This window comes from Lepisosteus platostomus, chromosome 5, assembly GCF_059453375.1.
Source record: "Lepisosteus platostomus isolate fLepPlt1 chromosome 5, fLepPlt1.hap1, whole genome shotgun sequence".
Classification (NCBI taxonomy): domain Eukaryota; kingdom Metazoa; phylum Chordata; class Actinopteri; order Semionotiformes; family Lepisosteidae; genus Lepisosteus; species Lepisosteus platostomus.
The window spans coordinates 61,912,464-61,937,660 of record NC_142615.1 but is presented as its reverse complement, the minus strand read 5'-3'; the positions used below and the strand labels follow the sequence as shown (position 1 = coordinate 61,937,660).

The following is a 25,197-nucleotide window of genomic DNA, read 5'->3' as shown; positions in this document are numbered from 1 at the left end:
TGACCTGCAGGGCCCTCCTCAGCCCCCTGTCCGACCTCAGGAACAGCGTTGTGTCGTCAGCGTACTGGGAGATCTTCAGGGTTTCCCCCGCGCCTCCCGGTATCTCCAGGTGGTTGATGACAGGGTCCCGTCTCACCGCCTCTGCTAGGGGCTCTGTGAAAAGAACATAGAGAAGGGGTGAAAGGGGGCAGCCTTGTCATACTCCGGATTCCTGGGGAATGAAATCCCCCAGGTTTCCGTTTACGATGACTCTGCTGCCTATGTCAGAGTACAGTATCTTAATCCAGAGGCTGAAACTCTCTCCGAAACCGAAGCGTTCCAGCACCCTGAACAGATAGCTATGGTTCACTCTGTCGAAGGCTTTCTCCTGGTCCAGGCTGACCACCATCATGTGCATATTCCGGTCCTTGCCCCAGGCGCTGGTGTCTCTGGTCAGCTGGAGGGTCCAGCTGACGGATCGCCCTTCCACCCCACACGTCTGGTCGCTGTGGATGATGTGGGGAAGGGCGGTTCTCAGTCTGGCGGTCAGAAGCTTGGACAGGATCTTTACGTCCATGCAGAGCATCGTGATCGGCCTCCAGTTTTTGAGGTCGTCGGCATCTCCTCCCTTGAAGAGCAGGGAGATGACACCCTTCCTCATGGTGTTTCCGAGTTTCCCCCGCGGAAGATCTCCTGGACCACTTTCACCAGATCTGCCGCCAGGGTGTCCCAGAAGCAGGTGTAGAATTCCTTGGGGAGTCCATCCGGCCCTGGCACCTTGCCATTCTCCATGGACAAGAGCGCAGCCTTCAGCTCCTCGGCCGTGATCGGACCCTCCAAGTCCTCCCTCACCTCCTCTGGTACTCGTGCCTTCAGCCCCTCCAGAAAAGCATCACCTGCCTCCACCTCTGTCTGCTTTTCTGAAAAGAGCTCCTTGTAGAAAGTGGTGGTCGCTTCTATCTTGTCGCTCTCGTCCAGCACTTCCTCTCCATCTCCCCGTCTCAGGCTGTAGATCACCCTCTTTTTCTGAGCTTCTCGGACCTGATTGAAGAAATAAGAGGAACAGGTTTCATTATTTTCATAATGCTCCCTTTGTGCCTTGACCAGGAAAGCCTTGGCTTTCTCGGTGTGCAGCTTGCGGAGCCTTTCCTTCAGGTCCCATGCCCAGGCTGATTTGAAGGCTCCTCCCCTGTTAGCCGAGCTGTACTCCTCCTCTAGTTGTCTCTGGAGTCGTGCAGCTTCCTTCTTCTCCCTGGCCGCCTTCCGTCTGCAGTACATCTGCGCCAGGGTTCGGGTCCTGTCTTTCACCGACTCCCACCATTCCACCATGGAGCTGTAGCCGTCTCTCAGATCGACCCAGCTCGCGTAGTCTTTACGGAACAGTGCCTTGAAGTCGTCTTCCTCCAGTATCTCCCGGTTCAGCTTCCAGTACCCACGACCGAATGCCGGCAGGTTGGTGTTAGCCACCACCGTCAAGCGCTCGTGGCTGGAATACCACTCCGGGGACACCGTCGCCGACTCCAGGGAGCAGGTCGTGTGCAGAAAGATGTAGTCCAGGCGGCTGCACACTCCCCGGGAGTTTCTCCACTTCGTTCCGGCATCGTTTGGGCGGCACCGTCTGAAGCCGTCCACCAGGGAGAACTGCTTGAGTAGTTCCCCTTCTCCCAGTCGACGCTGAAGTCCCCGCCGAGTACCACCTGTCTGTTGGTGGTGCAGCAGCTGGCCAGGTCAGCAAACACTTCCTTCCGGATAGAGGGTTCCGTCGGAGCATAGACGTTAATTGCTCTCAACTTCTGCCCCCTCCAGTCGATGTCTGCGACCAGGATCCGACCCTGCACCACCGAGAAGGAGGAAACCAGCGTCATTTCTGTGTTTCCGAGGAGGATTCCCACTCCGGAAGAGTGGACCCCTCCTACGCTCCAGCATGATTCTCCCTTCGTCCATTCCCTGGTGAATGTCAGCTTGTTGCTTTCATCCTTCAGGTGGACCCCCTGTAAGAAACAAACTGAGAAAGACTTTGAGGTCAGATCTTAAAAGTCTCCCTGTCTTTTCACGGGGTCTCTCACATTTGATGTCAGAAAGGTAAGTTTCACAGTCATGATTAAGCAAATGAAAGTTTAACTTCCTCTCTGTGTACTTACAGTGGAAACTGGGGAGTCTACATCTGGGCACTGTTTAGCCTAGATGTAACTCCTCTCATTCGGGTCCTGGGGGGAATATGCTGGGCTCCCTCCAGGTCTTGTTGGGGACTGAAAATTATAGATGCTGGAAAGGTCCAGCCCTACCATCAGAACCTGGCTCCAGGGCGGCTTCAAAGTAATCCTCGTCTTCCTCGAGGGAACTCTCCTCCACCGCTTCGGGAAGGCTCTTTTCTTCCCTTTCTCCAGTTGTTTCGGGGACCTCCAGTTGCTCCTGGACCTCAGGGGAGGGGGTCCCCACTTCCTGGGCTGCCTCCTCCTGTTGCCCTTGGGCCTCTGTGGAGGGGGGTTCTGCTTCCTGGGCTGCCTCCTCCTGTTGCCCTTGGGCTTCGGGGGGGAGGGTTTCCATTTCCTGGGCTGCCTTCTCTGGTTGTTCCTGGGCCTCTGGGGAGGGATGTTCCATGTTCCGTTGGCACATAGGGATTGTATGTGTGGACTGTGATGGTCATCTGGTTTATCCTCCTCATCGGCTCCGGCCTGATATCAGAGAAACCAGTGTGCTTACCTTTCTCTGTGATTAGTTTTGTTGCCTTCTCGTATGAGGAGTCCGTGGCCATATAGGCCTCCATGTATTTCTCTGCCTTGTTGTCTTGAAGGCAGTAGAGATCTCCAGCCACCAATTGCAGGATCCCTCTCAGGAAGGTCATGAAGAAGGTTTTTGCAGTTGGCATCGTCTCTCCTTTTCTGGTCCAGTGGAACCAGATCAGTTTCCTCTTGTCTGCCATCTTCTCTTTTTCCTGGAACAAAGAAGAAGGGAAAAAGGGAGAGAAAGAGAGAAAGCAAAGGCCCTGTGGGGAGCAGCCAGGGATCCCTGGCCTTTGTCCTTGTGGGCAAAGCCCAGCTAGGTGCAGGCATAGGAGGAGGCCTTCGCTGGTCTCGAGGAGGGAGACAGGTTGTTGTGGTGAGCCACACGTACTCGGTCCCTGCTGAGAGGCAGGAGAGGCAGAGAGAGAGGAGAGCTGAAAGTGCTCTCGAGGGTCTCGAGGAGAGAGTGAGTTCCGCGGGCAGGCCACGTCATCATCCAGGTGGGGCTGCACACTGGTGGGGCTGGCGGGGATCCCCATTAACCTGTAAAGCGCTTTGAGTGGAGTGTCCAGGAAAGCCCTATAAAAATGTAAGGGATTATTATTAATTATTATTATTAAGCAGTAAAACATGGCAACACACTTCAGGCATGCGGAACATGAATGCTGGCCATGAATATTAATAAGCTCTGCATTCAATGACAACACCACAGAGCAAGAACACGTTTGAGCTGAAAGATTTATGTTTCACATTGAAACTGCAGGAAGTCTGATTACAGTGTAATTATGTGGTGAATGTTTTTACTACCAGGGGGGTTGTTAAAATGTTTTTTAAAACTCTGTTCACTTTTGGACATCCACATTGTAGGAAGTGATTTAGCTCCAGTTTGCCTTTTATTTTATTTTTGAGTAAATAAACATAGAAATTGGCCTGTCTCATTATTATCCAGTGCTTCAGATTAAGGAGCTAGAATTGTGTTAAGGAGCCTCTGAGATTCCTTATTTGATATATATGGAGCATTTGGGTGACAGCTCTATGGATCAGTGGTTTTGCTTGGCTGCCTCATACTGCAGGTGCCCCTGGTTCAAGTCCAGACCCAGAGTGGTGTCGGTATGGAGTTTGCATGTTCTTCTGTGTACGTGTGTCGCTTATTGGACTAGCAAGGTACGCCACTATCCATCCTGGATGCATGCATATGACCTAGCAAAAGACTTGAACCTTGTGCTTCCATAGGATAACAGAGTAGCTACGAACACAATGATACACAGTACCTAGTTTGGGCGATGTCTTACACCCATGAAAGTCCCCTGCAGTTCCATCCTCAGATATTGACCAGATATATTCCAGATTTATTCAACCCTGACAGCCTCGATCCTTTCTTGACAGCCTTGTTAGGAGCAAAGCCAATTACTGCTGCGTTTAATTACTCTGGTGACCGACACCAAGCTGCATGGTCACTATAATCCAGTATTTATTCCCTACATGCCAGCGTGATTAAGTAGCACTATAACCCTGAGTATGCACAGATATATACAGTATGTCTCCTTCAAGAAGTTTCTTGAAGTATGTTCCTTTTAAATCATTAATACTACGCGTTTTTATATAGATAAAATTAAATGGTCTGAGACCCATGTTTAAAAGTTTAAAACAGACGTTATCTACAATACAGTATTTCTAAATGTAAGAATGTGAAAGCTGTGTGGACCTGATCTTTTTTTACCTTGTTTAGTCTTTTTTTTTGTCAAGTGCAACTGTATTACAGATTGTAGCCCCTGAATGTGTTATTGGTGTTATATGTTATATGTATTATTGTTTGTACTGTATGAATTATTGTTGTTGCAATTAAAAAAACGAAAGTCGTGCATAGCAACGGTCACTAAGGAAGTGCGGCTTAACCCGGAATTCCAGTGTCCATGCAGTCCCGTCTGCTCTCACAGTGGATCAGCTGTCACCCTGCTCACAGACTCCACAGCGCCAGCAGTACCGCCTGCAGCCACAAGAGGGAGACACTCTCACAGTGGATCAGCTGTCACACTGCTCACATGGGGGTGAAGGGGATCCCCATTAACATGTTAAGAGCTTTGAGTGGAGAGTCCACAAAAGCGCTATATAAGTGTAAGCAATTATTATTATTTATAACAAATCAAATTACTTAAGAACATATGAAAAGGTAATGATACCAATAGACAATTCAGCTTATTAGAGCTCTGTGTTTGTCCTATACACATGTACTTACAATACATGGAATAATTTACAAAGATCCCACTGTGTCCCCCCGTGTAGAATAGATGTTCATAATCTGTTTAGTCTATTCTTAGTCTCTAAGCCGTCAACATTGAAAATCTGACGTTTAATCATATTCCACTTACTGTAAGTCCACCTGTTCTGATCTGTGGCTTCAATGTCATCCACCATCAACCGACCAACCATTTTCATTCTCTTTAAAACTTTGAAACCCAACTTTTCAGCAGCTGGTCAGAAAGTCAAGTTGTCCAGTAAGGTTTATCAAATGTTCCCTTCCAAACATACGCAAGAGAAAAAAACACCAAAGCAAACAATTCTCAAATAGTATTTCCTTGGACTTTAATAATACTACTACATTTAAATGTGATAATATATATATATACATTCATTAAACAACTCTCAATGAATTTTCACTGTACTGAGACCAGACCTTCATGTTTAAGAATCACTTATAAAGAAAATATTAAAATACATATCCATATATATTGAACCTTAATATAAATGCTACGGTATTTGAAGTTTGATGTCGGTCTGTCGCCAGTGGCGTTTTGTGTAGACCAGTGTTTCACACTGCCCAGAGGAATCCTGTGCAGACTGATCTTCTGACACTCAGTCTCCCATGGGGTGGCACTGCCCTGCGGAGCAAACGCATCACTGATGAACTACCCAGCTTTCAGAACGCACGACGGCAAGGCTGTGCTGCTTAAGCATCTCACCGTCTTCCTCCTCTTTCGAGAACACCACGCCGTTGTCCTCCTGGTGCCAGCGCAGGCTGGTGTTTCTCAGCTCGGTGTGCTTGGACAGCTCTCTCGTCAGCTGCGGAGGGAACAGCACCACAGCGCCCGGGTCAGAAATCGGGCTCGGTATGCCTTCCTGAATGAGAGCTGCAGTCTTTTTGCGGTGGGGAGGAAGCAATCGCTGGGCGAAACAGGGAAGCAGCAGCAGACAGCGCCTGTGGTGGGTGATAGTGGTCTGTAGTGGGAGGTGGCAGCTGGAGTGAGCGCTCTGGAAAACGTGGGACGTAGTGGGATTCAAAGTCGCAGAACGAAGCAGGGAGGCAGCCAGAGCGGTGACGTCGAAAGCAAGCAAAGCCCGGAGCCGATAGATACCCAAGCGAAGCAGCTAAGAGACGAGGTCGAGGCGAGAAATCTTCGACGCCAAGGAGCAAACACAAGGGCAACCCAAGAGCAAGGTTGAGGGAAACGGGGTCAAAGCATCAAGGAAAACTTGACTAAGGAACACCAAGGCTCAAGCCTGAACTCCTTAACAGTGAGCTAGTGGGGGGCTGATTGTCAATTCCCTTGGATAAGGAGGCAGGTGGTGGCTAACTGTGAGCAGGTGGAACTGATCTTCCACCCGATTGAACTGTCATGGCAACCAGGTGACTGACAGGTGGCCACGTCGGTTGCTGTGGTTACTCGGAAGGGTCTTCGAGCAATCCAACGTGAGCAGGCATGATACAATAAACAAAGCCAGCAAGGGAAAGGTCAGCGCTTCGATATAACCGCAACTATGATCTCCAGTATTCTCTCTCTTATATTCTAGTTTAAAGCCCTTATTAACTCTATTACTCTACCCTGAACTTTTGGGCCTATTCATATGTTCCCTTAATTCAAATAGCCAAAAGGAAGATAATAGTAATTTCTTCTGTTTGTTTTGTATTGTGTTTATTAATCACTTCCACACCCCAGTTTATAAATACTCCCAGTCTGTCCACAGCTCTGCGCTCATCTTCTCTTGCTCCCCTCCCTCCATCCCAACTTGACCCTTGCGTCTGCCTCCCTGGCTCATTCTTCACAAATGATTTCCCCAGCCAGGTGAGGTAACACTACAATAATAAGTACACTATCCCTTTATATTCATCTGATTGTTTCCTGAATTCCTAAAATGCTGCTTTTTAACCAAAGAAAATCCCCAATAATGATTCATATTGGTAGGAACCCACTGCGTGTAATGTGTGACAAACATTTTGATTGAGTGCATTTCTGATTTCTGTATAACGTAGCAATGTGTGGCTCATTATGCATAGCATTGACTGGATGATCTTTTTTGTCTACTGCAGCTCCAACAGTATGATTTGCTTAGTTTCTTCTTTACGAGGAGCCTGGAATATCGCAACCTACCTATGCACACTGACACAGTCTAGTAGTCGATTTCCTATACCTGGACCAGAAGCCACTCTTTAACATCTGGGTCATTAGGATTCAATTCCGAGTCCATTAATATCCTCACTCTCAGCACCACTCTCTTCCCTGTGGAGGAAAGGATGAAAACAGCGTAGAAGACAATAAAAGAGGCAAACCCCATTCTGAAGGAGCATTCTGAAGTGATTCAACCTGCCTGGTCTGAGGGACAGTTATATGGTCAAGGACGTCAAGACATCACTTACAATATTACAAAAGACTGGTGCTCCGGAGGTGGCTCCAGAGTCTATCCCAGCAAGCAAAGTGTGCAAGGCAGGGTTAACCCTGGCAGTAATGCCAGTCCATCACAGGGCACACACCACAGCTCATTTTCCCAGGAGCCCATTCAAAACCTACCAGCATGTCTTTGGACTGCAGGAGGCAACCCACGCAAAAACAAGGAGAACATTCAAACTCCATGCAGACTGAACCCAGAGCTCAGGCAATACGAGGCAGCAATGCTAACCACTGCACCCAGTGCACCCTGGGACCGACTCTGGGCCACCACAAGTGCGAACTGGACAAGCGGTCGTGGAATAGCAAAGTGAAGGCGACGTTCCCCGCAAGGTTACCCCCATAAGGCTGTCGAAGTGGCCCCGCAATAACTTACCACTGTAGCAGAAGAACGCGTAGGTGGTATTGCAATAATAGTCATTCCAGGAGCCTCTCGCGCTCCCCTGCAGATTCACAGCGCCACAGCTCTCAATGCCGCCATAATTGTTCGGCTCCCCCTCGTACCAGGGGCGGAAAGTGGAGACGTCCCCATCGGACCACTTCCAGGGCTCGGTGAACAGCCCGATCCAGACCTCCCTGCCTCCGGCCGTGACTCTTACTAACTCATTCTCGCTCTGGCTCCTCACCCGGGTCAGGTCGGTGTAATGTTCTCTGCAAAACGTCAGGGCTTCTGTCCAGTTCTTGGCCTCAGCCACCAGGAAGTATTGATCGGCTGTGCCTTCCCCCCCTGAAGAAGTGAACCCCAGTCAGTAGTCTGGTTGAGGGTCACGGAGCAGCCTCAGCAAGCAACAGGCAGGATACCACCTGGATGGGACGCCAGTCCACCGCACGCAGACACAAGCCCTAGGGTCAGACATTCCCAGCAGCCAATTCACCCACCAGAGCGTCGGACTGTGGGGGACACTGGAGCACCTGGAGGAAACCCCCGCGAACATGGTGCCGCGAGGAAGTGACGCTAACCGCTCCTTATATAGCGCTTATCTAAACTCCACTCAATGCGCTTTAGCGGTAATGGGGACTCCCCTCCACCAACACCAATGTGCAGCCTCACCTGGATGATGCGACGGCAGCCATAGTTTGCCATAACGCTCCACACACATCAGCTCTCAGTGGGGAGGAGAGCAGAGCAATGAAGCCAATTCATAGATGGGGAGAATTAGGAGGCCATGATTGGTAAGAGCTAATGGGAAATTTGGCCAGGACGCTGGGGTTACAAACCTACTCTTTTCAAGAAATGCCCAGGGATTTTTAATGACCACAGAGAGTCAGGACCTCCGTTTTACATCTCATCTGAAGGACGGTGCCTGTTTACAGTATAGTGTCCCCGTCACTAAACTGGGGCATCAGGACCCACATGGACCGCAGGGTGAGCGCCCCCTGCTGGCTCCACTAACACCTCTTCCAGCAGCAGCCTTAGTTTTTCCCAGGAGGTCATCCAGGTACTGACCAGACTCACACCTGTTTAGCTTCAGTGGGTTGCCAGTTGTGAGTTGCAGGGTGATATGGCTACACATTCAGTATTCGTGCGAGAAAGACCGTAAAAGACTCATGGGACATTTACCTTGATAGCAAACGGAATAACTCGTGAAAGTGCAAGAGTGATCAGCCCACAACCCGCTGCTGATCATCGCCACGCAGTTCTCCTTGCCGCCGTAGTTGTTCGGTTCTCCTGCGTACCAGCTGGTGAAAGCAGACCTCCCCGCGCCATAGAGGTAGCCCCCCCCAAGAGACCACTGCCACAGGTCCCAGACGTAGTACAAGCCGATCCAGGCGAAGCCGGTGGCCGGCTCGGTGGTGGAGAGGAGCTGCTCCAGGTCGGCTGGCCTGCTCACGGTAGCCATGTCCGTGTACTGGCCCCTGCAGTACGCCCGAGCCCCCACCCACGTCCTGCGCTTGCTCACAAAGTGGTAGCGGTGAGGTGAGGCCAACGCCAAGAGGCCTGAAACGCGGGAGGCAGGGTTGAGGCTTAGGAGCAGGGGGTGATCAGCTCGCGATGCCTGGCTAAGCCAGCCCACGATGGGCCAACACATTGGAGAAGCAAATCTGGTCAGGGATTGGCCCGGCACTTCTCAACCCGACATTTGTGGCTGTCGTTTTGAGTGGTTTCCTCTTCCCTGGGGGAGGATTTCAAATGGGTCTGCCCATGCACTGTGAAGTGGCACAGGGGCTAGAGCACTGCAGTTTTTCAGCACTGGGACGCTGGGTTCAGCTCTGCTTCTGGTCTGGTTTGTATATTCGACACTGTGCTCACACTGGGTTTCCTCTGGGTGCTCCAGTCTCCTCCCCAGTTGAAAGGCATGCTGGTATATTCACTGACGTCTGGGAGAGTTAGTGTGGGTGTGAGTCTGTGTGCCCTGTGATGGAGTACCACTCCTTGTGCCTGCTGTTTACTGGAATAAGCTCTGGCTGTGCCACCACCCTGAACTGGATGAGGTGGAACAGGTGGGAGGATGGAATATCATATAATCAAGAGCAACTCTGATATAAATGTCGGATGGAACGATAAATTGACACAAAGCAACGGCATCAACAAGACCAGATGATAATCGGTCTAAGGAGGTACAACCTCCAAGTTGATAGGCTGGTGGCCACAGGTTTCTTGATGAGCAATCGGCCCCTCGGTTATTTCTGTACTTCGCTCAGGTCCAGATGAGCGGACCAGTCCAGACCGCAGATGATTGCAGGCGATACAGAGGGATTAGCAGAGGCCAAGAAGCAGGCAGCAAATGAAATTCAAATGATTTAAACCAGAAACACCTGACAGATGACGTCTAACTGCAGGGTTCTGGCGTGCAGGCAGGGAAAACAAACTTCTGATGCAAAACTCAGGGAGGCGAGTCAGGGAAAAGACTGAGGTGTTTATGCTGATGAGTCGTTTGCATCCTCAAAACAATGTGGGCGAGCCTTAAGCAACAGGCACAAGGCAGGACAGATGAATGACTACGTTAACACAGGGACACCAGCCCATTGCAGGGCACAGATACGCCCACACTCACATCAGGGCCAATTTTCCCAGAAGCCAATTGACCCTCCAGCATGTCTCTGGACTGTGGGAGGAAACTGGGGCAAACCTATAAGAAACACACATGAACTGGAGGGACATACCACCTCCAGACAGCAGACAGCCGAACTGAACCCAGGGTTCAACCACTCCAGTCATTATACATCGAATGAAACCCAGTTAACTGACTGAAATGGATCTATCCAGGTGAGCCAAGTGCTTATGAAAGGTTAGCCATCTTGATCCTGCAGAAAGAGACTGTACCCCCAACAGAAAAAGTCTTGAACAGGTGTGCATGTGCAAAACTCTTTGCAGAAACTCCAAACTCTCCTCGCAAAGCATATAATCAAAGGACATATCGATGTCCTTTCCTGGACTCTTATTGGCTTGAATACACTCTTCATGTAATTAGACTCGATTGGCGCTGTTACAAGGCTCTCACTCATATAATTTTACCTGTCATGCTCCAGGACCAGGAGTAAATCACAGTGCTTTGATCAATTAATAAAGGCCTGGATCACCTTGACTACGAGCAATAAAACAGGTGAACTGTTGAATTAAGTAACTGAGGAATCATTGGGAACAAACATAAATAAAACCGGTGATTCAGGGTGACCTATAAGATTCACTAGACCTGAGCTCTCCCTGGGTCAGGATCAGAGAGCCTTGTACTGACTGGACCAGAGTCACAGACCCCTGGACTAACTGTACCAGAGTCACAGACCCCTGGACTGACTGGACCGAGGCACTGGCCCTTTCAACACCGAAGTTCAGAGGTCTGAATAAACCTCTTTTTATCTTCCATCTCCGCCGGTCCAAATTGGAAAGGAGAGAAAAAGCCCACATGAGGAGATTACAATACATGTACTGTATATAATCAATTTTTTTAAAACCAGCCATAAATTAACTTTGGCAAACTGTCTACAACCGTTCACCGTTTTTTTTCCCTACGACACTATATAAATTTGTGACCAATTCTAAATAAAATAAACAAGTAGCCAGGAGCTAACGGTGTATTTGAATGAAGCTGCACACATATTTCTTTGCCTCTTTACTGGAGAACTCCAAAAAGGTGCTCCAGGAAATCCTTACAGGCCATCATGGACATCTCCCATCTCCCCACTATAACACGCTTGTGAGAATGAAGAGCACGTTCAGCAACAGGCTGATCCAACCGCGGTGCGACAGGGGGCGCTACAGGAGGTCATTCGTGCCTTCTGCCACCAGACTGTACCACTCATCCACTGTGTGCCTGGGATGGAGTCACTGACTCTGACCTGGTTTTGGACTAAACAGTAAACACTGAACAGTAAACTCTCTGCTTCCATCAGGTTTTTTCCCCGTTTACAATTGTTTTTTGTGCAATACATGCCAGGGACTTTTGCAATATATTTATATTGTGCAATACAACTTTTTTGTGTACTGTTCTGGCTTGCTCTTTGTATATTCTGGACTGTGAGCGACTCTTCTTAGTGCACTTCTCACTGACTGTACTGATTGGATTGTGTTGTTGTATTGTTGTATCATTTCGTTACACTGTCGCTGTGTTGACAGTGCTGCTGTCGCACTGCAATTTCCCCTCACGGGATCAATAAAGTATCTGTCGATAAGTAACCGTTGTTGTGTTTCAGATAGTTACAGAGAGCTGGTGACACAGTTCTGTTCACATACTGGAGTTGCCCTCCCATCTATACAGGACATTTATGACAGACGGTGCTTGAGGAAAGCTCTAAGCATCATCAAAGACCCCACACACCCCAGCTACAAACTGTATGACCCTCTACCATCTGGAAAACGGTACCGGAGCATTCGGGCCCGGGCTACCAGACTCAGAGACAGTTTTTACCCCCGCATATCAAACTATTAAACTCCCAGCCTCTCTCATTCTCACCTCACCTCTCACCTATGATCTGAACCTCACAGTGCCTTCTTTCCTACCAAAACCTCAAACACACATTGAAATCTACCTCTACCTTACATGTCAAAAAGCTCACTCCCCATAATTTCTATCCTTTTATTTCATTCTGTTGATGCATGTCTTAACACATCTGACGTTGTTTTGCACATTACCTGTTACCTTTTGTTGTTTTGCACATTGCCTGTTGTTGTTTTTGCACACTGCCTGTTGTCTCTTTATTATACAATTATATTGTTGTTTTTTTTGTATTACTTATCGTCTGAGAGCTAGCTTAATAGCTTTTCGTTCTACCATATACCTGTATATGAGTATTATGACAATGAACTTGAACTTGAATACTGTGCAGTAATGCAACATCATCCATCCAAACAGAGGTTCAGGGTTAGTAAACACAAGTGAAAAAAGGACACACTAACCTGAGACGATCAAGGTGAGGCATGCCTTCTTAGCCATCACTGCGGGTCGGCGAGCTGCAATCAGAGAAACACTTAAGAGCTCCTTTCAGATTTCTCCGATTTTCATTTAGATGTAGTTTCCAATCAGCTTTCGGCCCTTAGTGGCCCAGATGGGAACTTGGCTTTGTTGGACAGACATAATAAAGACATAATACGTGATCAATTTACCAAGACCTGTGATAAAGTGGCGTCCTGTCCAGGATGTAGCCTGCCTAGTGCCCTTTGCTTGCCAGAATAGGTCCTGTGGCCCTGAAATGATAAGATCAGATCACTTTTATTGGCCATATTCAATTTCTTGCATGAGGAATTTTTCTTTTCGCAGACCCCAGTTTGCTCTCCATGAGACACACAGACAGGGAAAGAGAAGCTGGGGGTCAGAGCGCAGGGTCGGCCATTTATACGGCACCCCTGGAGCAGCTGGGGTTCAGGGCCTTGCTCAGGGGCCCAAATGAGTAGGATACCTCTGCAGGCTGCGGGACTTGAACAGACAAACCCTTCCAGCCCCAGGCGCAGAGCCTGAGCCACAGAGACACTGATTTTGTTTTCACTGGATAAGCAGTGACTTAAAGCAAGGTGTTGTAATGTAAATAAAGGAGAAGCTGATCATTTATCATCTTTCTCATCAGGTTCTCCCTGGGTCAACATCGCTTGACCGGTACACTTTCACTTAAGGCAGAGCCTGGCTTTGGAGTCGCCAATTACTCAAATAAAGCAACTGACCACTCCCTCTTCAAAACAGGTCGCACTGCGGGCTACAGTGAAATAAACACTCTTTTTGAGCCCTGTCGGTACGCTGGGTACCCTACCCGCTAAAACGTTCCCAGACTCTCAAATGAACAAGGCTTACATTTCTCGCAGGTTTGGACATTTACAATCTTTAAAATGTCCTGAAACTTCCCTATAACCGTTAAAAGCTCCCTCCACACCCTGAAACAATAACATCGGGATTTCCTAACAGGTCACTCATTCTTACACAGTGTTTCTGAAACTTTGCACTTCTGTAATTCTTTGTCGATTTGCGTTGCTCCCCGACATTTTTTTTCCCCTCTAGTTTAGTCACCACTCACCGTTCTTCTCCCCTCTGGATGCGGGGTTGTCTCCGACCCGCCCGGGACGCTGGGTAGACGCGGACTGTTTCCAGGCCTGTACAGCCCTCGGTCTCTCCTCGGATCACCTAGCTGCGGTCCCCATGGAAACCATTCGGGCTTAGCGAGGCCCAATCTAATTGGTTCTCTGCAAGGACAATATTCAAATCGGACTCCCCCCATCCCGTGCCAGGTGCCTAGGCAAATCAGTCTCTCTGCTTTGCTTTGGGATCATTTTAATTTTAATCCCTGGCAAATCAATTTCATCTGCTGCCTGAGGTTTGGATTTCTATCCACTGGGGGGGGGGTAAATGTGTTTTCTTACGGTCAGGGACCAGCAAAACCAATACGACAAAGACAAAACATTGTCAACAAAGAAGGTTTTGCAACAAAGTTTCAGCCGATTATTTCAGAAAATTAGTTTACACTGTTTAGAAGTCAGACGGTGGCACGGTTCTGGTACAGTGGTTAGTACCCTTTGATGGCCTGGTACCCCGTCCATCAAAGGTACACTGACAGGCTGAAAGTACTCTTTAGTCTGAAGGAACTGAGTCTCTTCAGTCTGAAGGGAGTGTCTCACACTGACAGATTGAAGAAACTGAGTCTCTTTCGTCTGAAGGGAGTGTCTCACACTGACAGATTGAAGAAACTGAGTCTCTTTCGTCTGAAGGGAGTGAACCCAGGTGCCCTGTGCTGAGCCAGGATCAGGGTGGAGAGGCGATTGCCATGATCCGGCGAGCACAAAGCTTCATCAGCTGCCCTTTGCCACAGGAGGTAAGAGGATGTACAGTGATGACGCATTTCCCTGTCCGTCGTGGCAGTTAACAGGTACTGGTTACAGGATCTCTAAAAAAGGAAATAAAGACTGAAATCAGATCCGACCGACCATGCTGCCACGGTGACGGTGCACTGCCCAGTGAAAGTGGCAGCCTGTCCCTGGACTGTGGGTGGAAACTGGAGCACCAGAACTGTGAAGCATGCCCAACGATGCGGAAGGGCTTTTACAAATGAGTGTGTAACTCACACTGGTGCCCAGGATGGCCTGCTACCGGAACGCAACCTAATTTTCTTAATGCAGTTTGTTCGAAGTGGTTCGCAGGAGCTGGAGGTGAGGACTGAGCTGGGGTCCAGGGTGCGAGAGTGACTGCTGATGTCGTGTGTGTGTGTGTGTGTGTGTGTGTGTGTGTGTGTCTGGATCATTGTGAGCGCCGTCAGGTTTGTGTATTTGTTTAAACAAGAGGACGTGTCTGTGCGGGTCTGACTCTGTGTGAGGGTGCAGCTCTAACTGTGCGCGCGCTGGCCTGTCTATCTCTCTACACTGCATGAAGGGCTAAATCTGCCTCCGAGAACCCGACTTTTCAGAAGAAAAGTCTATGAAAAGGCACGGCCTGGCCCTCTTCTCTTGCTCTCGACGTACAACACACTGGATGATGAAGCTGGTGTCTTCAGCTGTAACCTTAGCTATTTATGCAAACAGCTCTTTTATGAAAAGCTCTTTTATGAAAAGCAGCTCTAGGCCTAGACAAGAGGAACAGATAAAACAAATCTTAGATTTATGGCTTATTCAAAGCAGACTGAGCGCTGCTATACTGTATGTAGGAGCCAGAGATGAAGAATGAGCTATTTAAGGAAATCAGGAGTGTGAGAGAGGGAGTGTGTGTTTTTCCTCCCAATAGAGAAGGCTTGTGGTTCTTTATGCTTTTCTGCAGAGGCTGCCAACGTGAGTACGTGTTGGGTTCTTGGTTTGAATGCTCGAGTTGTCAGGCTGGCGTTTTTTGTTCCTGTTGGAGCCCATAATTGTGAACAAGGCGCTTGAGGACGTCTCTGTGCGGGTGTGCGTTTGTAATGACGTGTGTGTGCCTCTCTGTTTCAGTATAAAAAATGCATTTAAGACATTCAGGCTTTTCATGTTCCTAATATTCTTTCCTTCTCGACAATAATAACTAAGGTGGCTGCTGGAAGAGGTGTTAATGGGGCCAGCAGGGGGTGCTCACCCTGCGGTCTGTGTGGGTCCTAATGCCCCAGTATAGTGATGGGGACACTGGACTGTAAACTGGCGCCGTCCTTCGGATGAGACGTAAAACTGAGGTCCTGACTCTCTGTGGTCATTAAAAATCCCAGGGTGTTTCTCGAAAAGAGTAGGGGTTTTACCCCAGTGTCCTGGCCAAATTTCCCATTGACCCTTACCAATCATGGCCTCCTAATAACCCCCATTTATGAATTGGCTTCATTACTCTGCTCTCCTCCCCACTGATAGCTGGTGTGTGGGGAGCGTTCTGGCGCACTATGGCTGCCGTCGCATCATCCAGGTGGATGCTGCACATTGGTGGTGGTGGAGGGGAGTCCCCATGTCCTGCAAAGCGTTTTGAGTGGAGTGTCCAGAAAAGCACTATATAAGTGTAAGCAATTATTATTCATTATAATGTAATAAGTCCATTATTTCTCACCCCTCCATTGCAAGGCATACACAACACAAACACCAGGAACAATTTTCTCAGAAGCCAGTTAACCTCCCAGAAGAAATAAAAGGTGTTAAAAGTAAGTATCTCCTTTAGGTGAGGACAGACTGGATCAAACAAAAACAACATTTGAAGTGAATTGCAAATGTATTGAGTTGTGATGCAACTGTAACTTGAACCTAACATGACTGGGGCGTGCATTTTTGAAATTGCATTTTCACAGCTGAAATACAAAATGAAGCTGATCGCAGTCCAAACTCAAGGTATTGTTGTAAAACTAAATATTCAACATGTTTCTACCTGTCCCTTTTCAGCTCACTCAGAAGTCCATAGCCTGCAGCCTGGTGCCTCTCTGTCTCTCTCCCTCCACACTGCTGGTCCAGTGGAGGTGCTGTTTGATCCTGCAGGATCTGTCCAGTCTCGTATAGTCTTACTGAGCAGTGCAGGGCTCCCTGGCCCCAGGTACGAACAGTGAGTGTCAGTGCAGAACAGCTCTCTGACACTCCGCTCCCTCACTCCAGCTGATCAGGGCAACTACACAGTGAGGGACCTTAAGGGAAGCAGTATCAGCACTGTGATCGTCACTGTGGGTGGTAAGCAGGTCTACAGTAGGGTCACTAGAGGGCTCTATATTCTTGACAGAGTGTGTTCTTATATCATCCTCTGTCCTGATTGTCTTTTAGCTCACAGAGACACTGTCACCCTGCAGCCTGAAGCCTCTCTGTCTGTCCCTCTGTTCACTGGAGAGCCAGTGGAGGTGCTGTTTGATCCTGCAGGAGGTGGAAACTGGACCTCAGTGTGTTCTGTCCAGAACAGCACAGCCAGCTGTGTCCCCCAGTACAGTTTTTTTTAATTTTTGATGATTAGCCATATGTTGATTACAATATTGTACATAATGTATAATTTGAACTCGATATTTTTCAGGACTGAATGATTGTATATTTTCAGAATAAATTTCGAAACCAAATTATTGTCCCTCGATCTCTGTCTCTCTCTCACCCTGCTGTCTGTCTGTCCCTGCCTCTCTGTCTCTCTCTTTCAGCCCCGTCTGTCAGTCTGTCTGTCCCTCGATCTCTGTCTCTCTCTCTCTCCTTCCTCTCTCTCTCTCGGTTTGTTTGTCCCTCAATCTCAATCTTTCTCTTTGCCCGCTGTCTTTCTGTGCCTTCATCTTTGTCTCTCTCTCTCCTTCCTTTCTGTCTGTCACTCTGTCTGTCCTGCGTTGTCCCAGCTGGGCCTGTGTCCCCGGCTCTCTGCCTTCAACTCTGTTCGCCGATGTCCCACCAGCCCGTCTCTCTCTCAGCCTGTCTCTTGACTTGCAGGAGGAAGAGGAGGTGGAGACAGCTCCTCTGGCAGGAGAGAGGAAGGAGGTCAGTGCTGGTCCCACCCTGCCTCCTGTCCTGTCTGTGGTGGAGTTTCGCCGTCTTGTCTGTCCCTCGATCTCTGTCTCTCTCTCTCTCTTTCCTCTCTCTCTCGGTTTGTTTGTCCCTCAATCTCAATCTTTCTCTTTGCCTGCTGTCTTTCTGTGCCTTCATCTTTGTCTCTCTCTCTACTTCCTTTCTGTCTCTCTCTGTCTTGTGGTGTCCAGTCAGTGTGTCTCTCTCTTCCTCCTCTCTGTCGTGTGGTGTCCAGTCAGTGTCTCTCTCCTCCTCCTCTCTGTCCTGTGGTGTCCAGTCAGTGTGTCTCTCTCCTCCTCCTCCTCCTCTCTGTCCTGTGGTGTCCAGTGGGTCAGTATTAGTGGGCTACACCCAGGTCACTCACTGCGAGTGTGATCCCAGCAGAGTCTCTGTGCTCTTGGGACACTTTACTCACCTGTCTCTCTCTTTCTCTCCCTGTGCTGTCCCTCTCCTGCCCCCTCTCTCCCTCCTCGGACTCCAGCTGGAGGAGGTCCAATCACCACCTCCTGTGAGACAGAAGAAAAAGAAGGTGGGTAATGCTCTGATCCTCTCTTTACTCCTGTCCAGTGTCCAGTCAGTGTCCAGTCAGGGTGTCTGTATGAACCCCTCTCTCTCTCAGTGCAGTGTTCATGTCCTGGAGTGTCTAGTCAGTGTGTCTGTATGAACCCCTCTCTCTCTCAGTGCAGTGTTCATGTCCTGGAGTGTCCAGTCCGACTCTTAAAGTGACTCTCCTGTCTCTGCTTCAGAAGCGCTGTTGCGTCTTTTTGAAGTCCCTGAGCTGTGTGTCAGTGGAGACAGAAGATCAGGACGAGCCGATGGAGGCGGCGGAGACCGTAGCTCAGGAGAGGAAGAGCGAGGGAGAGGAGGAGCAGGCTGCCGGGAAGGACAAGAAGAGGAAGAGGAGGTGCAGGTGAGCAGACAGGGGGGCGCCGCCCGGTCATGTCTGTGATTCAAGGAGGAGTCTCCTCTTGCTGTTTGATGTCATGGTGATGTCTGTGTCTGTGTCCCTCACACCTGCAATAACAATATTCTTTCCAGGTTCCTTTCCTGGTTCTGTGCCTGCTAAGATCTGGACTGGACTGGACTGGACTGCACTGGACTGGACCGGAGCTGAGAGACACCAGACGACGGGACTGGAGCCTAGGGACAATAGGCTGGACTTGACCGGAGCTGAGAGACACCAGACTGGACTGGACAGGAGCTGAGGGACCCCAGACTGTGCTGGACCGAAGCTGAGGGACCCCAGTCTGGACTGAAGCTGAGGGACCCCAGTCTGTGCTGGACCGAAGCTGAGGGACTCCAGTCTGTGCTGGGCCGAAGCTGAGGGACAACAGACTGTGCTGGACCAAAGCTGAGGGACCCCAGTCTGTGCTGGACTGAAGCTGAGGGACCCCAGACTGTGCTGGACCGAAGCTGAGGGACCCCAGACTGTGCGGGACTGAAGCTGAGGGACCCCAGACTGGACTGGACCGAAGCTGAGGGACACCAGACTGGACTGGACTGGAGCTGAGGTGCCCCAGACTGGACTGGACTGAAGCTGAGGGACCCCAGACTGTGCTGGACCGAAGCTGAGGGACCCCAGTCTGGACTGCACTGGAGCTGAGGGGCCCCAGACTGGACTGGACTGGAGCTGAGGGACACCAGACTGGATTGGACTGGAGCTGAGGGACACCAGACTGGACTGGAGCTGAGGGACACCAGACTGGACTGGACTGGAGCTGAGGGACACCAGACTGGACTGGACTGGAGCTGAGGGGCCCCAGACTGGACTGGACTGGAGCTGAGGGACACCAAACTGGATTGGACTGGAGCTGAGGGACACCAGACTGGACTGGACTTTTGTAAAGCATCAATAAAATTTTTTTTAAAAAAATCTGTTTAGCTTTTGGTTTTTTCCCTCCCCCCCCCCCCCAGGGTTGCTGCTGGGAGAGGTGTGAGTGGGGCCAGCAGGGGGCGCTCTCACCCTGCGGTCTGTGTGGGTCCTGATGCCCCAGTATAGTGAAGGGGGATACTGGACTGGACTGGACTGTCGGATGAGACGTCAAACCGAGGTCCTGATTCTCTGTGCTCATTAACAATCCCGGGGTGTTTCTGGAGAAGAGTAGGGGTGTTACCCCAGTGTCCTGGCCTGATTCCCCCCCTGGTCTTGACCCATCATGGCCTCCTTATCACCCCCCCTCTCTGAACTGGCTCCATCCCTCTGCTCTCCTTCCCACTGAGAGCTGCTGTGTGCTGAGCGGACTGGAGCATCATCCAGGTGGGGGCTGCACACTGGGGGGGCTGGAGGGGATCCCCCTGACCTGGGAAGAGCTCTGAGGGGAGGGTCCAGACTTATTAATTATTATTATTATTCGTGCTGCACTGGGCTCCTGTCCTGGCAGTGAGAGGGGGACTCTGTGATCAGTACAGATACTTATGACTGTATAATAATACACGATAGAAATGGAAAACAGGGTAGCGCTGTAGTCTCTTCGAACGTTTTGAACTGCCTGAAGAAGTTTTCACAACCCGGACTCGTGAAGGTACAGGTCTTCTCCCTTCATCCGGAGCAAGGTGAGAGGCCACCCCCTCGGGGTGCAGTATCCCCGATGCACCCCCCCCACCACCCAAAACGACACACACTTCTGTGACGATTGGGAGACCCCGGTTTGACCAGCCCCTGCGGTGGAGGAAACGACCCGCTGGAGAGAACACGCAGACTCCACACAGAAGGGTCACCTCGGCATTTATTCCAACAGCAAAACAACACCAGAGAGAAACGGTCTCCGAAAGAGAAGCGCACACCGGGAAAAACACGACGGGGTCATTACAAATGGGAATAGGAGTTCTTTTTTTCTTTTCCGGACGTCAGTTGGATCGTGTCCTGGTGATTTCTCCCATTTCGAACGGAGTTTAATGTCGCGTTTCTACTTTATTAGAGAGAGGCACTGAACTTTGGGGAACATGACATCCACCCAGTATTACTAATAGGTTGATAAATATAAATGTTCTTTTTCCCCCCGTATGATACCTCGCGAAATATAACGATGGCCAACTCCTTAAGTCGGAATTTAAACCCTTCTCACGCTACAAGACAGTCCGTCAGCATCGCCGCGGCCCGAAGCGCGACCTTCGGTATGACGTTGGCCGAAGGGGGTGGGGTAAGTACGTCACAGCCGGGGGAAGCCCCTATCACGTGAGAGGGGTGCGGCGGGCGACGAGCCCCCGGGGGCGAAGAGAAGTTGATTTGCGTGGGGTGTGGAAACACTACACGACCGGGCAAGCGAGCCGTTTTTGTTTTGTTTTGTTTTGTTTTTTCCAGAACATCAGAACAACCGCAGAGATGACCATCGATCCACCTCCAGACATTTCCTTTTTTGTCCTCTTTGGCCTCCAAAATAAAAAAAAAACTGGGATCCATCGTGGCGTTGCCAAATTAAAACGTCAACCACTTTTCGGGCTTTCGTGCTGTCCATGATGAAACCGTCATGGTTGTGTAAGCATACGTTACGTCACAGACCGGCGGCGCTCGGACATGAGGAGTGTCGTTACGTTTTTGAAACGGGCGCGTCAGACAAGATCTCTGACAAGATCTCCGAAAAACCCAAACCTGTAAGATTCAATTTCAATTCAGTTTTTTTATATAGCGCCTTTCACAACAAGAATGCCCCAAGGCCCCGAACAAAGGAGTTGTTCCACACCCCCGCCACCCTCTGTGTACAGTAGAGCCTCCTGTCCTGACTGGAGGAGCTCACCCAGCTGTGTCTGGAGAGAAGCCGGGGTATCGGCTTCAACCACAGGGCTGGGCAGCTTGTTCCCCACCCCCACCCCCCTCTGTGTACAGTAGAGCCTCCTGTCCTGACTGGAGGAGCTCACCCAGCTGTGTCTGGAGAGAAGCCGGGGTATCGGCTTCAACCACAGGGCTGGGCAGCTTGTTCCCCACCCCCACCCCCCTCTGTGTACAGTAGAGCCTCCTGTCCTGACTGGAGGAGCTCACCCAGCTGTGTCTGGAGAGGAGCCAGGGTATCGGCTTCAACCACACGGACTGGGCGGCTTGTTCCCCACCCCCACCCCCCTCTGCGTAAAGTATTGTTTGCAATGCAGTTTCCTTTGCGGACTCCCGGCGCTCCCTGCGTCCTACCACAGGGATGGCCGTCCAGAGTCACCAGTGGAACTGATGGAGGGCCTGCGGCCTTGCAGCGGGTTCGAAGTCCTCTCTTCAGCTCTGAGGCCTTATCATCACTCAGGCTGCTGCGACAGCGGTGACTGCGGTTTCCTGAGTTTATCTCCGAGTCTCACTGGGAGAGAACTGTTTGTCCCTCTGCACACAGACACACTGACCGCTACGTGCTTCTTTCTGCACCGCTTTCATCTCAAGTCTGAATTGCTTCGAGGGGACAGCGACGACAACACTGGCCTCACTGGCCCAACGCTGACGACGGCTCCCTGTATGTACAGCCGGCAGCCATCTCACCCTGCAGCTCCCAGCTGGCAGCCCCCCCACTGGAGCTCAGCAGGAGTGAGCCTGGCCAGTACCTGGAGGGGAGACTCCTGGGAAAAACTAAGGCTGCTGCTGGAAGAGGTGTTAGTGGGGCCAGCAGGGGGCGCTCTCACCCTGCAGTCTGTGTGGGTCCTGATGCCCCAGTATAGTGACGGGGGACACTGGACTGTAAAGAGGCGCCGTCCTTCGGATGAGACGTAAAACCGAGGTCCTGACTCTCTGTGGTCATTAACAATCCTGGGGTGTTTCTCGAAAAGAGTAGGGGTGTTACCCCGGCGTCCTAGCCAAATTTCCCGTTGGCCCTTACCAATCATGGCCTCCTAATAAACCCCCTCTCTGAACTGGCTTCATCCCTCTGCTCTCCTCCCCACTGAGAGCTGGTGTGTGGGGAGTGTTCTGGTGCACTATGGCTGCCGTCGCATCATCCAGGTGGGGGCTGTACATTGGTGGCGGTAGAGGGATTCCCCATTCCCTGTGCAGCGCTTTGAGTGGAGTGTCCAGAAAAGCGCTATATAAGTGTAAGCAATTATTATTATTTGCAAATCACTACTTATGTACTTTCTCTGTTTTTTTCTTAAGAAATGTGTTATGCACTTCAACAGGTCCTCAGGCGTGTTCTTTCCGTGTCGTGTTTCTCTGGAAATGAGAATCCGGCCTCTTCAGACCAGCTCATCCGCTTGAACAGGTCCTACAGTTGTGAAAATCTGCTCGGTGCTGCTCTGCTTTTGTTTTCTGTGGGTGTGGCTTCAGTGCAGCCGCTACAGGTGTAGACACAGACACACACTCACACACCCTGGACAGAACACCAGTCCATCACAGGACACACACACACCCTGGACAGGACACCAGTCCATCACAGGACACACACACACACACACACACACACACTCACACCATGGACAGGACACCAGACCATCACAGGACACACACACACCCTGGACAGGACACCAGTCCATCACAGGACACACACACTGTGAGCAGTGTGACAGCTGATCCGCTTTGATGGCTGGTGGCTGCGGGCGGTACTGCTGGCGCTGTGGAGTCTGCACCAGTAACCCCCCCTGGGAGACGCACAGAGATCATTCTGCACCAGCAGCCCGACCTGGGAGACGCACAGTGATCATTCTGCACCAGTAACCCCACCTGGGAGACACACAGTGATCATTCTGCACCAGTTACCCCACCTGGGAGACTCATAGTGATCGTTCTACACCAGCAACACACCACAAACACCCAGATCACACTGTAGAATACACACAATGCACAAAAAACACATCAGGAGGTGTCACACTGTCCCCCCAGTCTGTGGAGGAAATGCAGAGGGCAAACAGAGGTTGTGACCTCTGACCTGAGTGACTCTCCCAGGGCGCTTGGTGCTGCTGCAGGATTCATCTCTGGGGGAGACACTGGGCTGCGTGTCAGTTCACAACACCGCAGAGCCATTAACCCTGCTGGAGAACAACCTTCAGCTGAACACACCCCAACACTCACGTTTCCACAGATGCAAACTCGAGTGGAATGGCATCCAGACACTTCACTGCTGGACTTTTAACAAGCTTCAAGTCAGAAAACCACCCAGAACGTCCTCTCGCTCAGTGTGACAGGCGCTTTTGAACTTGAACTTGAACTTGAACTTGAACTTTATTGCCATATGTAACCGGTACTGGTACAATGGAATTCTTACTTACAGAAAGTCTCTCGATTGTAAAACAAGTGTAAAAACAAAACAAAGTGCAAACAGTGCATCAAGACAATGTGCAAACAATAGACAATGTGCAAGTAAACATGCAGGCAGTTTGAATGTAAACAATACAGACATGTAAACAATGACTGGAGACGTACAATAAATAAATTACAATGAGGTAGATGGTGATGGTGTGGGTGTGGTCCGAGGGGGATGGCTAAATGTGTTCGCCAGTCTCACTGCTTGTGGATAGAAGCTATTGAAGAATCTAGTGGTAAGTGTCCGTATGCTCTTATATCTCTTGCCTGAGGGCAGTGGGGTGAAGAGCTCATGCCCGGGGTGGTGACTGTCCTCTGTGATGGCCAGAATTCTACCACGGCAGCGGTCCTCATAGAGCTGTTTAATCTCGGTGAGACCGCAGCCAATGATCTTCTGGGCCATATTGACCATTCTCTGCAGTGCCTTTCTTTCTCGCGAAGAGGTGTTGCCATACCACACGGTGATCCCGTTGGTGAGGACGCTCTCGATAGTGCAGCGGTAGAAGTTCACCAACACATGTGTTGGCATCCCCCATCGCTTGAGGCACCTTAAGAAATAAAGGCGCTGCTGAGCCTTCTTCATGATAGAGTCAGTGTTCACAGTCTGTGAACAGTTCTGTTTCCGGCGCCGGAAAGATGGCGACGGTTTACAGAAAGCTCTCTCGTTGTTTGTCTGTTTTAATGTTTATTTATACGTTAATACTCTTGTTTTGTGTTGGACGCTCAATGTCTGTCATTACTTATGATAGACAAACGCTTTTAAACCTGAGGATAGACTCCTTAATGTCATCAAACAACTTTTTTCACGTACCGGACCCCAGCTGCTGGATCGGTCAAAGATGCGGCGAACAACAACAACAGGTGGGCAGCAGACGCCGGGGAAGACGAGGCGGCGTACTAGCGCGACTACGAAGGCGTCCGCACAGACCACCGCTGCCGTCTATTTTGTTAGCTAATGTTCAGTCACTGGACAACAAGATAGATGAGCTACATTGTCGGATCAACGCGGAAAGGGACCTGAGGGATTGCTGTGTTTATGCCTTCACTGAAACCTGGCTGAATGCATGCGTCCCGGACACCGCCATCCAGCCAAAGGGGTTCACCGTTTACCGCATGGACAGAAACCACCAAGCAACCGGCAAACACAAAGGCGGAGGCGTTTGCTTCCTGGTCAACAGCAAGTGGTGCACCGACGTGAAGGTAATCTCTAAATCCTGCTCGCCGAATCTAGAACACCTGACCATAAAATGTCGACCCTTTTATTTGCCGAGGGAGTTTTCCGCCACTATTATCACAATCGTTTACATTCAACCTCAAGCC

At 50.2% G+C, this 25,197-nt stretch overlaps 2 protein-coding genes across 2 annotated transcripts in view; one reads left to right on the top strand and one right to left on the bottom strand.

Annotated features, from left to right (window-relative positions):
• Window positions 1-12,735, bottom strand: part of LOC148670744 (uncharacterized) — a 41,343-nt gene extending 28,608 nt beyond the window's left edge. The window contains exons 1-9 of the mRNA XM_088631031.1: window positions 12,699-12,735; window positions 8,925-9,302; window positions 7,740-8,090; window positions 7,110-7,198; window positions 5,613-5,762; window positions 4,687-4,689; window positions 2,683-2,914; window positions 2,380-2,504; window positions 383-544 (exon numbers count right to left, since the gene is read on the bottom strand). Of these exons, the coding sequence (XP_088487157.1) occupies window positions 383-544; window positions 2,380-2,504; window positions 2,683-2,914; window positions 4,687-4,689; window positions 5,613-5,762; window positions 7,110-7,198; window positions 7,740-8,090; window positions 8,925-9,302; window positions 12,699-12,735 (1,527 nt within the window). The remainder of the gene's footprint in view (window positions 1-382; window positions 545-2,379; window positions 2,505-2,682; window positions 2,915-4,686; window positions 4,690-5,612; window positions 5,763-7,109; window positions 7,199-7,739; window positions 8,091-8,924; window positions 9,303-12,698) is intronic.
• Window positions 12,736-14,709: 1,974 nt separating this feature from the next.
• Window positions 14,710-18,589, top strand: LOC148670743 (uncharacterized). The gene is made up of 4 exons (XM_088631029.1): window positions 14,710-14,720; window positions 17,510-17,648; window positions 18,157-18,204; window positions 18,422-18,589. Exons 1-4 carry the CDS (start codon window positions 14,710-14,712, stop codon window positions 18,587-18,589), a joined length of 366 nt encoding a protein of 121 aa, XP_088487155.1.
• Window positions 18,590-25,197: the final 6,608 nt, after the last annotated feature.

Excerpts from the sequence above, each read along its gene's own strand:
- LOC148670743 (XM_088631029.1), top strand. Across the intron at positions 17,649-18,156 it reads TGGCAGGAGAGAGGAAGGAG|CTGGAGGAGGTCCAATCACC; the intron begins GTCAGTGCTGGT and ends CTCGGACTCCAG. Across the intron at positions 18,205-18,421 it reads TGAGACAGAAGAAAAAGAAG|AAGCGCTGTTGCGTCTTTTT; the intron begins GTGGGTAATGCT and ends TCTCTGCTTCAG.